Genomic DNA, 13,798 nt, shown 5'->3' on the forward strand with positions numbered 1-13,798 from the left:
AGAAAATTAAGTGCTCTGTTTTGAGATCTGCATGAACAGAGTTCCCCACTCTTTCTTTCCAGGGCTCAACTCCTTTTGTCCTGACTCTAGAGTGGCGCAGAGGGGAATAGGGAGTTGCCATCAGTCCATAATACCTCTGCTCTTCTGTTGCTTCCTCTTCACGTTTTGTTTCTATTCCAGTGTGAATGGACTCCATGTACTGTTCAGTTCCTGTCAGATGCACGTGTGGGATCTCTGTAGGCTGCAGCTTCCTTTAGAAAATATCCTCGTGTTCTGATGTGGGATTCTCCATGGCCTAAGATGTGGTTATATGTTCCAGCATAGTCCTCTTAATAGGGTGGGATAGAAATGTCTGAGCTTGGTGTCTGTCTACAGGGTGAATATTAACAATTCAGAAGTTATTTTTGAGGCTTTTTAAACATGTACCAACTGTTTGTGGATCATTTCTGCTCAGAGTAAATTAAGTCTGAAATTTCATGATTGTCTTAGTAACACTTCAGAATTATCCATAGATGAAATAGTTTAGCTTGACTGATCTGGGAGCAGGGATAGGAGGCAAACCCCTAACCCTAAAATTTCTATATGTTTGATGTCACTTCAGAAGACAAGCATATTCCAGAGTAGATACAAATACCTGTCTAGTGACTATAGCTGAAAGAAGGTAGTGAAGAACTATGAGATTCAGATTCTTGGTGTCAATTGATTTTGTATATCTATTTCCCATACAGCTAATACCTAGTAGGAGTTTTCTGTGGAGAGGTAAAATCTTAGTACATTTAATTATGTGGAAATGCAAAACTTAATACCTTGATATTGGTCTCTAAATCTCTATCTAATAAGACATATATTTTGAATTGTTTTATAAGTGGTGTTCTAATACTGTGTTAGAGTTTGCAGATGGAAGTTTATCTTCAGAATTTAATTAACAATAATAGCATTGTATCTCTGAGTGTCTTTAATGAGGAGCTGTAACAAAGTTCTTAACCTTTTCATTATGGTTGTGTGCCAAGTTTTGAGGCTAATGAAAAAACTGTGAAACTCCCTCATTCATGTGGAAGTCCATGCATTGTGTTCCTGCATATAGAATTTTGAAATAACACTGTCTAGGTCTCAGGTCTAGCAATCTGAAAACGTTGTTTTGGGGAGTTCAGTGCAGTTATCTGGTTGTATTCCATGGCTAGGGTTTCTAGGAAAATACACTGAAACTGTTGGAACTGTAACTGGATGGGTTTCCTGTCTGGGCTCTCTTCTTTGGTGTCATCCCCTAAGCTCCCGAGGAAAAAGATTTTGAGGGAGAAAACCTGTCAGAAGGAGGAAGAATAGTTTCCTGATCTAGCTGATAACCCAGGAAAAATAGTAGGAGGTGTTCTGGTTGAGACAGCTTGGAGAATCAATTCCTGGCTCGAGTGCTGTATTTGGTAGGCATAATAAAAACTCTCTTCCGTGTTTTAATGAAGACCTGGAATTTGGGCTTGGTTGAGTTTTTCATCACTCCCAAGTGACTAGGTCGTTGTGCATTTCAGAATGGTGCTACAGCAGGGAGCTTTTACTCAGGAAGGGTGAGATCATCTTCCTTGTAAGCTGTGCACAGGTTGCCTCCTGTTGGAAGGTGATCACACCTGGAAGGTGGTCAAGTCATCAATCTCTAATTCTTTGATTAAACCTAAATGCATGTACATAGTTAAGGCTTTCCACATAATATAGAGAATACAGGTTGTGAATTCTGCTAAGCGCTATGTTCATTAAGTGTAATGCGTCATCTCTTTTCTTAAAGTCACTTTTGACATCGGGGTACATTTGTATATTACGCTAGAGCATGTGATGTACTTGACAAACTGTGTTTAACAGGATAAAAGTTTTGTGAACACTTCTCTCAAGTATTTACCAAAAAGTTACTGTTTCAAGTGTATTTAAGCTCTGAAGTGCTCCAAGACCATTCGTTTGTCATTGAAATGAAGGCAAGTGTTCACTTCTTGCATCAACTGCAAAGACTTTCAGTTAAATTCTTCAAAATTTTTATTTGCAGATTGTGTGTGGAGTATTCTTCATCATCGTGGCATTGCTCTTCACTGTCTCTCTGTTCTTGTCAAAGTAAGTATGTTTCAGCATTTTTCTTGACCATTTAAACTACCTAGTTTCTGCTCTAATATAAAAATTGGGGTGGTTTGCCTCAGCCCCCTTCTGTTCAATGTTACATTTCTGTCAGTAGAGCTACACTTCTCATTATAATAGTATATATTGAAATGGAGCAAAATGTACCCAAACAAACTGAAGAAAAAACATGTTTCAGGCAGAAAGCAATTCTAATTCAGCAGAGAAATTAACCATATATGTTCAGGAAGTTTCATTCAGATTACAGAAGTATTCTGCTTGCTTGAATGAATCCTATTGCAGGTACTTCTTTGACTGTGTAACAGTTGCTTAAAATCTTGCAGTAAGTGACACGTTTAATCGCTTTTGATGTGCGTTACACTGGAATGGTTTCATAGTGTTGAAAGCAATACAGCCACCTGCAGATCTGGTAGATTTCAATGTGGATTGACACTAACCAGAGGTCTCAAATATTGGTATTTTTGATCTTTCAGACTGGGAAGATAAGCTATATGACCCAAACTAGGGAAAAGCAAAAATGCTGAGGAGATGGAGAAATCAATATATTTTTCAAAGAACAAGTGCAGTGAGTGTGGTAAAGCAAAGCATGTCTGTGTAGATGTAAGGCAGCTGTCAGTCTCTGGGATCAGTTCAGTTTGGTTTTTTTTTCTTTAGAAGCTGCCCTTTAAAATTAAACTAAAGATAAAACTCTGAGAGAACCACAGTACTTACACAGTTTTTCTAATTACTGCAGTTTGGACAAAGCTCTGCATTCGGCTGGCTTCAACTCAGGATTTATAATTCTAGGAACTAATCTGACCAATCCGTTGAATATGCTGTTACCAGTTCTTCAAAGAGTAAGTAAAGAAGTGGTGATATACTTATGTAAGGATGCTCTTCTGTTTTCTTTTAAACTTCTCCCCAAGTAATTCATTAAAACAACATTGTCTAAATGTGTGTTCAGTAAAAGCAAGGCAACTTCCTTAATAATTTTTTAGTTATTAATTACTGATATGAAAATCTTGGGTGAATGGAATCTAGTTTGGGCAAGGAAGGTGGTGCTTGAAACTGGTCTTGATGTGATGAGAATAGAGTGGCACCAGAAAATGACAGCATTTCTAGTTACTATGCACAGAATAAAAGCAACTCTGTTCCATCTTGTACATATATTCTAGTTGATGTACTTGATTTCTTAGGCCTTTTTAATGAAGTAAATGCAATTTTTCACTTTTTTATACATAGCACATTGAAAAATATGCTACATTGGGTATGTTACAGCGAGGCATTAGTCTTGGAAGCAAACCCAACATAAAAACATACATCAGTTAAGTTCAGTAGAGTTGGAAGGGAACAAGTACGCATACAAATGAGTTTGTCATGGGTAAACTGAAAAAAAGGAAAGCTTTAATATTAAGCTAGTGCTTAATTCCCCCTGCCAGTTGAGTTATTCCTGTATTGTTGGTATAATGGGTCAGCACATGCATTGCTTCCCCATGGAAATTTTAAAACTATTGAATATCTGAGCTTGTAGTTCACTGAGAAAAGTAGTGTTTAGCCACGATATTATCTCAAGCTTTTAATAATGTAGATATAAAAATCAAGTTCTGTATGCAGATATGATCAGAAAAATAGTCACAAATATGCAGTCCTAAAATTGTTGCCACTGTGGACTTGTCATTCTGTGGGCACATTTAAAATAATTAACTATTTCTTGGTCTAAAAATGTATAACACCTAAAAATTAAGGCAAATTAATAAATTTGCTTAATTTGCTAATCTTAAATTAATAAAAATGCTTAGTGCTTTCCCAAACTGTCTAAGCTCTATTAGCAGCAAGCTATGTTAGCTATATTTGGAGTCAGCTATGAAAAACTTTAAAACAGGACTCTGACTACCTCAGATACAAGCTATAAAAGTAAAAGCTACTAAGTTTTGAGTGGGAGAAGAGCTTTTTTCCTTGTCTTTTTAACTTCTTGTGTTCTTGTTTTAGGTTTTTCCACTTGATTATATTCTTATCACAACCATTGTCATGTACTTTATCTTCACTTCAATGGCAGGGATTCGAAATATGGGAATATGGTTTTTCTGGACAAGGGTAAATATAACCTGAGAGTTTAGTTTGTAATACTCAGATATTTAACAAATATGCACTCTTGAATATATTTAATATTTTTGTATTGCTTCATAAATATGGGATGTTGCCAATAGCATTGTCTGTATGCCTAATATAGTGTTAAAAACCTATTGTACAATTTGCGCTGCTTTTGAAAGGTATTTAAGTTTACCAAGTTATCAGACTTTGCCAAGTCACTAACACTGATGTTTTAATTTGAACAATAGGGTCAGCTGACTCGTTCAAGTGTTTAATCAGTGTCCCTTTAGCCTCTGACTTCTTTAAGTTAAAGCCATATTATTGGTATATTTGAAGTACTCAACTTTATGGTCAAAATCTATAATGTGGCATGTAGTCAGAGGTTCTTAAATTACCATCTGTGTGACAAGAGTGCTTAGCTCCATAAGAGAGAAGACAGTGCAGTGGTGATAGGGCTATCTAAATATTATGCAAATAATACATTACTGTATTCAAGCAGCTTTGTATCCTATGGCATGACATTCATGCCTCTAATACTTGGTTAAATATTTCCCTGCTAATGTGCCTTGTTTTCCTTTAAAATTGTCACGTTTTCATGTGGTGACACTCCAGAATTGTGAACAGTGACCATCAGTCTTTGAAATGAGTTGAGAGATTAGTTGTCGGTTTTGGTGCTGTCATTTCCCCCTCAGCTGCCAGCTTCTTTACCCTAACATGGTACTCAGGTTGAACCCTTGGAAATTAGTAGAGTGGCGTCTACAGGACAGCAAGGAAGGATTATGTTGTTCCCTGCAGTGCTAAATGGACAAGATGCTACCATATGGTGTGTCATTTTACTCAGAGCCTGGAAATGCTCTCTCATAACTCCATCCTCTGTTTCTAGGTCTGATTAGGTGTACAGTGATAGATGACACCCCACTTTGAGCAAAGGACACAATATTCTTCAGTAAACCAATGCAATTTCCTATAGGTGTGACAGGCAATTTAAACTAAATGCTAGCATATAAATGTTTTGGGCCATCAATACAAATAGAACTTAATTTGGTTAAATAACTGTGCTTTGAAAACCTGCTTTGAACCACTGGAATTAAGTTGCCAGAAGATAATTGTAGCAACCTCCCACTTCTGGAAGTAGAATTAAAAGTTATTTGAACTAAAGAGGTTTTTTAATGCCTTCAGGAAAAAAAGAGATTTCATTGTGTTAATTTTTTTTTCTGATTTTAGCTTTATAAAATCAGACGAGGAAAAACTCGACCTCAAGCACTCTTATTTCTCTGCATGATACTCCTGTTGATAGTTCTTCATACAAGTTACATGATTTACAGTCTTGCCCCACAGTATGTAATGTATGGAAGCCAGAAATACCTGGTGCAGGTGAGATGCATTCCTTTTTTCTGTTTCAAATTTATTTTCTGCATTAAAAATGTACTGTTTACAGAAACTTTGAAAGTCAGACACATTTTCAGTTTTAAAAGAGACTTTGGTAGGTAGTTTTTAAAATACTTGTAGGTCTTGGTAATACACAAGCCAGAAGTGGATTGCACTATATATTACACAAATTAATTTCTAGGTCATCTCAAGCCTTTGTGAAACTGAGGTTTGTTTTACTCCTTCTAATAAGACAATTATTTGCTTCCACTAGATTTTGTACTGGTCTGCTTAGGTTGCTGAGTGACTGCAGTGGGGATTATTTTGAATGTGTAAGGCTTTGTACAGAATTAAATCAATACTTGATTACAAGTTGATGATTTTCATGTGCATGTTTATGTAAATGAAAGATAACTTGGTACAGCAGAAAATAATAATCTGAGTGGAGCTAGGTGTGTGCAGATTCATCACATTTCAGGCACTTTGGACTGTCCCACTTCATGCAACTCCATGCGGTTCTTGCACTGTAAAATTGTCTACAGAATTAAGCAGCTAAAATTTAGTCTCTGCTTTTGTTATTGTACTTTTCTGTATTTCAGTATTTTGATTTTTTGAGTCTTTCATTTTCTCTACTTGAAGTATTAAATCATTGTATTACATCTTAGTTTGAGTGGCAGCCTGCATATTTGTGGAGAAGTTCAAAGTTGCGTATCAGAAGCATCTTCAGAGGTTTCATTGGTGGCTGTTTATTCAGGTTTGGTATCTTACAGGGGTAGACTTCATTAGATCTGATCTTTCAAATATAGACAACTTAACCAGGTCATGAACTGGTTGCTTATTCAGACACAGTGAAGTCAAGATCCCTTGGTTGGTGTTTGATATTTAAGTTTCACAAAGACAAAGCAGTTGAGCTGGAGTGGTCAAAAGAAAGGATGTAAATGAGATTGCAGTGATAGGATGCTGCTTTGAGCTTTTGGAATTGCTCTGTATTTCTCTAAGAGGCTGTTCCTGTTGGAGGAGCACTCAGCTGCTTTACAAATGAAACACCTGCTCATTTCCTTCAGCTGCAACTATTTAGTAAATTTTGTAACTTATTACTGTCAATTCTTAGGTTAAACGGTGACTACTTGGGCAAAAGGATTACAAGGAGAAATTGAAATTGGAGTAGTGTTAAATAGGCTAGAAAAGAGGAACTTGCTTAACTTAAATGTGTTGGTGTGGTAGGATTGTCACTGCAGGAAATAGAGGTCTCAGTAAATGCTACTTTACTGCTGTATTTACATTTGAATTATCTGGTAATGGGCAATTGGTCATCCTGATACCAATCCAAACACAGTAATAGAATCACTGTAGGGGATTTGAATATTTGGTATTTAGGAAGTGTAATGCATTTTATTAGATTTTATGCTAAATATGGCTAACACAAAATAAACGTGTATAAATTGGCTCCACTTGTCAGAATTAGGATAGTAGCAGCATGAAACTAGGATGAAAGTCAGTTTAGGTGCGTTCACATAGAACTTCTGGCATGGTTAGTAACTGTTTATGTAGCAACATCGTATAGCTGTATCTGAATTAGTTATGAGCTCAAGTCCCTGCAAAAGACAGTTTGGTTTTTTTTTTTATGTTGTAGAATGATTGTATGCCTCCAATTACAGAGCAGAACCAATGTGGGTGTAAGAGTGGGAAGAAAAATTCCATTATGGGTCCTGCTGAACTAGTCTTTAAGCCTTGCTATGACCTGAGTAGGGAATCCTTTGTGATAAAGTTTGTAGATAGCATGGAAGATTTGAAGAGAAAAACAAGTAATGAAGGCTGTGGCTAGCAGTTTGTTTTGCTTTATGAATAAAATAAAATGTGTGTGTATATTAAGGGGGACAGAATATACAGAAGGATTAAGACTGAAAAAACACTTGGATGTTAGCTGTTTATGACAAGAGGTATCTGAAGATAAATACATAATTTATAAGGAAAATGGGTCAAGAGAATAAAGTACAGCAGTAAGAAGGCTCTTGTCATTCTTTTGGCTATTGCAATATAATCCTGGTCAGCACTGCAAGAAGGATTAGCTCGAATGCTTGAGTAGAGCTGTAAGTTTCTTTTTAAAGGATTCAAAAATGTTGTGGTCAAGATATGGCCTGGTTGCTTCAGCTTATGTCTCAATTCAAAGAGCTGTGTTTAAAGTGCATAATATAATTTGAGTAGAAATTGGTTTTATTGTTGAAATAACATAAGGCACAAAGAATATGCTGGTGAATTACATCTGACTTCTCTGATATACCAAATAGATAAAAGGTTTTATGAAAACATCCTCTCAAAGAGTATTTCACAATGTACCAGAAACATTTTCTGTGTCGAACTACCTTGGTAACTGGATGTTAAATTTTGATGTTTTTAAGTGAGGAGAGATGGAGTCTGGGAATGAAGAGAAGCAAGATATTTTTCTGTGGATGTAGCAATGAAGAGGTTCTTGAGAATTATGAATTGGTGATTATGGATTTAGGAGTGTCCAGGAACATAACCAGGAGCAGGGCAAGTGAATTAGACATAGCAAGCTTCCTGATGAAGAGAACCCTATGCACCAGCTCACTTTGACAGTTCAGGTTTTCATTGTGCTCTCATGATACAGTTGATTTCATCCTTTTAGACTAACAATACTGGTAACCAACAGTGTATAAGACCCAAGTAAGAAGTGAGCATTATTCCAGGAAAGCTTAGTGGATTGGTGGGCTGATAAACATCTGTATGACAGTATGGTGACTCATAGACTGTGTAAAAGGGGTACTTCCCCCTTTGTTTTGCTCTACAGTAATTCCAAATCTAGTAATGTGTCAAACTTAATTGTTATCACAGTCTATAGTAATGCATGGGATAGGTTAGATTCCTGTTTGAATCTTGAACTGTTTCCTTTGGAGACCGTAACTCTTGGCAAGAGCTTTTAATTTGGGAGTGCTAGTAACTTTTCCTTTTAACTGAAGAGGTGTATAAAAGTGGAGCTTTTGTGAGGCAATTAACATTAACTAGACCTGGGCTACTTGCTTTATTAACTCTGAGCACTGGTGTGTTCAGAGCATGTGACCCCAATTCATTAAGTGTCTTCAGCTGCGGTGTCTGTAGGAAACCTTTGAAAATTTCTTCTGGATATTGTGCCCAAAGCAACCAAATCCCTCTGTAGGAATTTGTTCAACTTTCATAGCTTTTCAGACCCCAAGAATAGCTTGGTTTCACCTCTTGAAGCAATTTGTCACATCTGTTAATCAGCAATGTGTTTTTTCATAACCTTTCACAAAGAGGGAACTGTATCCACATCCAGGCCACCTTCTTAGCTTTCTAGCAAAAGCATAACTTCCTCTGTACTTAAGGTGTAATTCCTGTTACTGTTCAGTAAGGCCAAGGGTTATTTTGCCTTTGTCTGAAAGAAAGACCACTGCTTGCTGATATTTGTACTCAGTGGACCTTTAAGACTTGATTGACCCAGACAGGAATTAAAAAGCCAGTACTTGCCATAAGCAACATGGATACTTTTCCCTGGTAGGGGACCAGAACAGCAGTGATCACTTCCTTTCTTCAGTCGTCACTTGGATAATTTGGAGGAATGGAGCTAAATTGCAGAACCCAGAGTGTCTTCATTGTCAGCAGCAGGAATCCAGAAGTACTATCTCTTAGATGGCTAAGTGTGGAAACAGATCTTTTCAAGTTCTTGATCCTTAACATAAGCAGAAACTAATTATGTAGGTGTAACAGGTTGTATCCTAACCCTTTACATAATAGCTTACTATTTTCTGAAATGTCCAAAATGTGTCAGCTCTGGAAGCACACATACTGAGTTACTGTCCGTGGTCTTGTCTCATGCTTGGCCTTGGTGCATCCTGCTTTCAAGCCTTGGAGTAGATGGGGTAACAGAACACCAAAGTTTTACTTTGCCAATACTCCTACTAAAAATGTCTTAAATTATTGGAATGTTCATGGAAAACAGTGATATAAGACCTGGAAAAAAGCATACATGTTGTCAAAGAAAGCCCATAGGTCTAGACATTGTTGTATTTAAAATCCTGCTAATATGTTAAAGTGAATATAGATAAGGAAGGCAAAACTTTGAAATGGCTGTGTTGTGATTGTTTTGTGCTTTTTGTGTGTCCCATGGAAGTTTACAGGGTATGATACTGTTCTTTTGAAAGAAGTGCTTGCTATGACTGAGCAGTGTAAGCTGGAATAGTGACAGCCAGCTGGATTACATTCTGGAGATGGGAAACTGCTAAATGTACACTGAACAATTGAAATTTCAGGTGTTCTGTTCTTACCCTGTCGTTTTGACTACACATTCTCTTTTGTTCCTGATCCCTGTGACTAAGTCATTTTCCTTTTCAATCTGTTTTAAAGGCAGTCTCCCCATTTTCATGGCCTTGCATGAAGCAAAATTAACTGCATGGACGAATTTCTACTTTTTCAGATAGACATTGAGTTGTTTTGGTTGGTTGTTGAAAGTGAAAACTGAATTTGCTTAATATTGGTAAACTTCTTCCATTAAGTTTTTGGAGCTTAATTTTATGTGCCAGCTTGTACTTGATTGCTGGTATGTTTTAAGGAACTTTTTTCCATCTGAAGAAAAGGTGTTGAGTCTTCTGATTTCTTTAGAGGGTTTTCTACTTAGGAAATCATGAGGGTGCAAGTAAGTACAGTAGGTAATGGACCCTTTAAAGTGAATCAGGGTATAAAAAAATCAATATAGTGCAAAGGATTTACATTGAACTCTGCTAAAATTATTTACTGATTGTTCAAAAATGTGGAACACAGAGTTCCTGTTCCCTGAAGGGCTCAGTTTTCCAAAGATTTGGGATATTTAAGCAGGTACCTTTGGGTTTTCAATAGTTCACTTAAGCATAAGTTCTCTTCTTCCACTCTGGTGGTCCAAGTATGTTGTGTGCTACTATCCGGCTTTTTTAGACTAGAAGTATACTGTATTCATTATCATTATCAATCCTAACACTTTTGTGGTGTCTTCATCACCAAAGTTGATTTTCGAATTAATTTTATGCACAGTTAAAAGGTTTAATTTCAGAGCCCAAGTATATTTTTTACAAGTCTTCAAAAAGTGCACAAGCTATTAATATTTTTGTTAATGAAATCATACTTAGAAATGTTCATGTTTTACTGCTCACAGGTTACTCTGCATATGCTGTATAAAAATAATACTTCTGAACATTCTAAGAGAATTGCTTAAGTTTTTATTTTAATTAATTCACTGGAAAATATATTTGATTTCTGCACTATCATTGTCTGTGGAAGACCGCTGCTGGTACACCAATGTACTAATTTTCCGTGTTTATAATGCAGAGTAATAAGACAATTGATGGTCAGCCAGGGAATGTGACACTTGTGTCTAAAGACTGTGATGCAGATGCACCTGAAGGTAAGATGAATTTGTTTCTTGTATTTCCAGTGCTATAGGTGCATGCTCAGCTGTAATAAGCAGCTTAATCTGTCTTCATGGCTTCCATTTGCCTAAAATGAAGCTTTGAGGTATAGTTAAGTTAAAGCTTACTTTATTCATTTGAAGGAATGACTATTTTTAGTAGAAACCATGGGTAACAAAACATTCTGGTTAACTTTAAAATCTCACATTTGCTTTAATGTGTATGTAAAAGATCTTAAAAATAAACCCCAGCTGGTGAATAGCTTAGCATTGAAAGTGCACTTCACTGTGTATGTTTATCATACAAACACGTGGACAAGTATTCTGTTTGGTTTCTCAATGTACTCAGGAAAACTAAGGTCTGAGCTTCTCAGTGGAACTTGAGATTCTCAGTGGAAACCTACAGATAAGAGAATTACATAATTTTTAATGAGGTGTAAACGTGGGCTCTTTCATGAGCAGCAGTACCAGTAGAACTAGAAATCTTAGACTGGTTTTCTCTAATTCTCTTAGAGTTGTGCTGGAAATTATAGGGAATGATCAATTTTCTCAGCTGTATTACTAAATATCCCCTTTTTGACTATTATTTGGGCAGAAGATGTATTACGGATATTCTGGAGTGAATGGAGTGGAGTAGTTACTAGAAAGCAGATGTATAATACTGGAATGTTCATTGACTTTGTGTCTGTGCAGGCCTTACTGTTGATTTTTTTTTCTTTTTTTGAGAGAGAGCCTGGTAACATTTTATTTAGTGCTTATTCCTCTGTGAAACTTGAGTAAGGCTGTGAATGAGTTTTAGCTTGGTTTCATTAAAATAACCAAGCTAATTGAAATCATGCTGGTTTTATTTTTTGCAGTCTTACTTTACACTTCCTTTCCCTCTGCATATAAACAGTTTTTTCACAGTTTGAATTGCAGAAACCGTTGCCATACTGATAGTACTCTTTAAGGTCACAATCATATTGATTGCTAACACTGATTTCAGCATGATTTATAGCCTTCAGAGTGGTCCAGATTTTTTCAAACCCGAGCCTTCAATTGTTCTTACTGTGGCCAACTTTCTGCTCCTTTGTATGAGCAGCACTTATACTGTGTGTGCATTTCTATCCTTATGAAAATGCTTGACAGTATTAGTTAATTGTTAGGAAAGATATGTAGTTGTCCTGTATTATCCTCTTGCTATCAGTATTCTCTAACACCTAATTTTTTGATTGCTGCTAGAAGTTCTTAATAGCCACTCAGTTTTCTCTACTTTTGTTATTGGAAAATATAAAACCTAATTTATTTTTGTACTAGTGGAGGTAACTGGACTGTTAGTTCTTTGTTCCTAGCCTGTAAAGCCAGGTCTCTTCTGGAGGGCACTTCCCTTGTCTTTATGCTTATCTTCAAATTTAGTATATGTGTTAGCCTCATTCCTGGTGGTTCATAGCATTTCCCAAGGGTGAAAGATTTTTTTTTTCCTGCTTTCCTCCGTACTTTAAATCATACATCCATTTTTTGATTGTCATTTTTAGACTTAATGCAGTTTGAAGTTGACAAATAGAATTGCTCAATTCATGTTTAAGATGCTCTGTTGTTGTGATTAAAATTAGAAACTCTGGCAAAATTTAGAAGAGCAAATGTGTTGCCTTTCAAAAGGAGATTGCTTTTGTCCAAGTTGCACAGATCTTTGTTTCTTGTAAGCAGCTTCTTGACTTGGCCAGTATCTGCTGATAGCAGAATGTACTGACTGGCATTGGTAAGTTTGTTAGTCTTGACCTTTGTGAGAGAAATTAAAATAGTCTGATTTCCTCAGACTTTGCTTAGTTATAGCAACTGGGATTAGATTTAAATAAACTTTAAACCCATACTTGAATTTTTTTAAAATATTTTTAATACTTTACATTATTTTCTTTCTTAATTTACTTTGATCAATGGAAACAATATGCTGATGCTTAAAACTAGTCTTCTGATGCACTGAATACAAGTTGGTCTGTGTAAATGCTGGCTTTGGTTTGTCATCATCATGTTGCTGCGGTGGCTATGTCTGAGTCATGGTCTCCTTTCTTAATAGAAGCGGTAGAGAAGATGTTGATATGCTGTTCTATACTAGTTCTATACTATGCTGTTCTGTGCTAAACTAGTATAAGTAGAAGATGGATGGATATTTCTTAAATGGGAATATCAGTGTGATCAAAAGGCTTAACTGGAGTTGTATTAACTGTAGATGATACATTCGGGCCATTCATGTGTTTTTATAAAGGAAAGAAAAATTTATTTTGTAATCATCAACTTAAAAAAAAAAGTTGCATAAGTGAAAATGTTTTAATGATTGTTTCATCCAGTCAGTTTTAAAAACTGGAAATGTAATCCTTACCTTGGAATACCTGCCATTTTTAATAGCGGGTAACAAAACTAATGAAATAAAGCAGACACTACTCTTTTCTGTGATCAGACAGAGCATCCTGACAAGTCAGATTTATTTCAAAGGTAGGAACTTAAGTTCTAAATACAATTTCTCTTATTTTTAAGGATATTAGACATGGGCAAAAAATAGATGCAAATAACTTTAGGATAAAGGTTGGTCACGCACTTGCGGGTTGAATTACTTTCTTTGGTACTAGGGTTTTATGTAAACCCGTGAACTGTAACTAAATGCAAACATTGATTTGTTTCCTCAATTAATTTTGTTCCTATTAAATTGATTTACTTCTAACAGGTGTTTTTCCTTAAACATAAAACAAGCAATGACGTCTTAATGGCTGTGCTGATAAATAAGTTTATGGCAATCTGTTGTCTTATTAAATGCTCAGGTATTGGAGATATGATCTCTACTTACTGTTACTAAGTAAATTA

At 36.0% G+C, this 13,798-nt stretch overlaps 1 protein-coding gene across 1 annotated transcript in view; it reads left to right on the plus strand.

Annotated features, from left to right (window-relative positions):
- Window positions 1-13,798, plus strand: part of LMBRD1 (LMBR1 domain containing 1) — a 70,044-nt gene that overhangs the window by 47,572 nt on the left and 8,674 nt on the right. The window contains exons 10-14 of the mRNA XM_066179719.1: window positions 2,027-2,091; window positions 2,846-2,948; window positions 4,081-4,185; window positions 5,407-5,556; window positions 10,885-10,960. Coding sequence (XP_066035816.1) covers window positions 2,027-2,091; window positions 2,846-2,948; window positions 4,081-4,185; window positions 5,407-5,556; window positions 10,885-10,960 — 499 coding nt within the window. The remainder of the gene's footprint in view (window positions 1-2,026; window positions 2,092-2,845; window positions 2,949-4,080; window positions 4,186-5,406; window positions 5,557-10,884; window positions 10,961-13,798) is intronic.

Source organism: Chamaea fasciata, unplaced genomic scaffold, assembly GCF_029207755.1.
Source record: "Chamaea fasciata isolate MVZ Bird 193981 ecotype frontalis unplaced genomic scaffold, bChaFas1.0.hap1 SCAF_3, whole genome shotgun sequence".
NCBI classification, from domain to species: domain Eukaryota; kingdom Metazoa; phylum Chordata; class Aves; order Passeriformes; family Sylviidae; genus Chamaea; species Chamaea fasciata.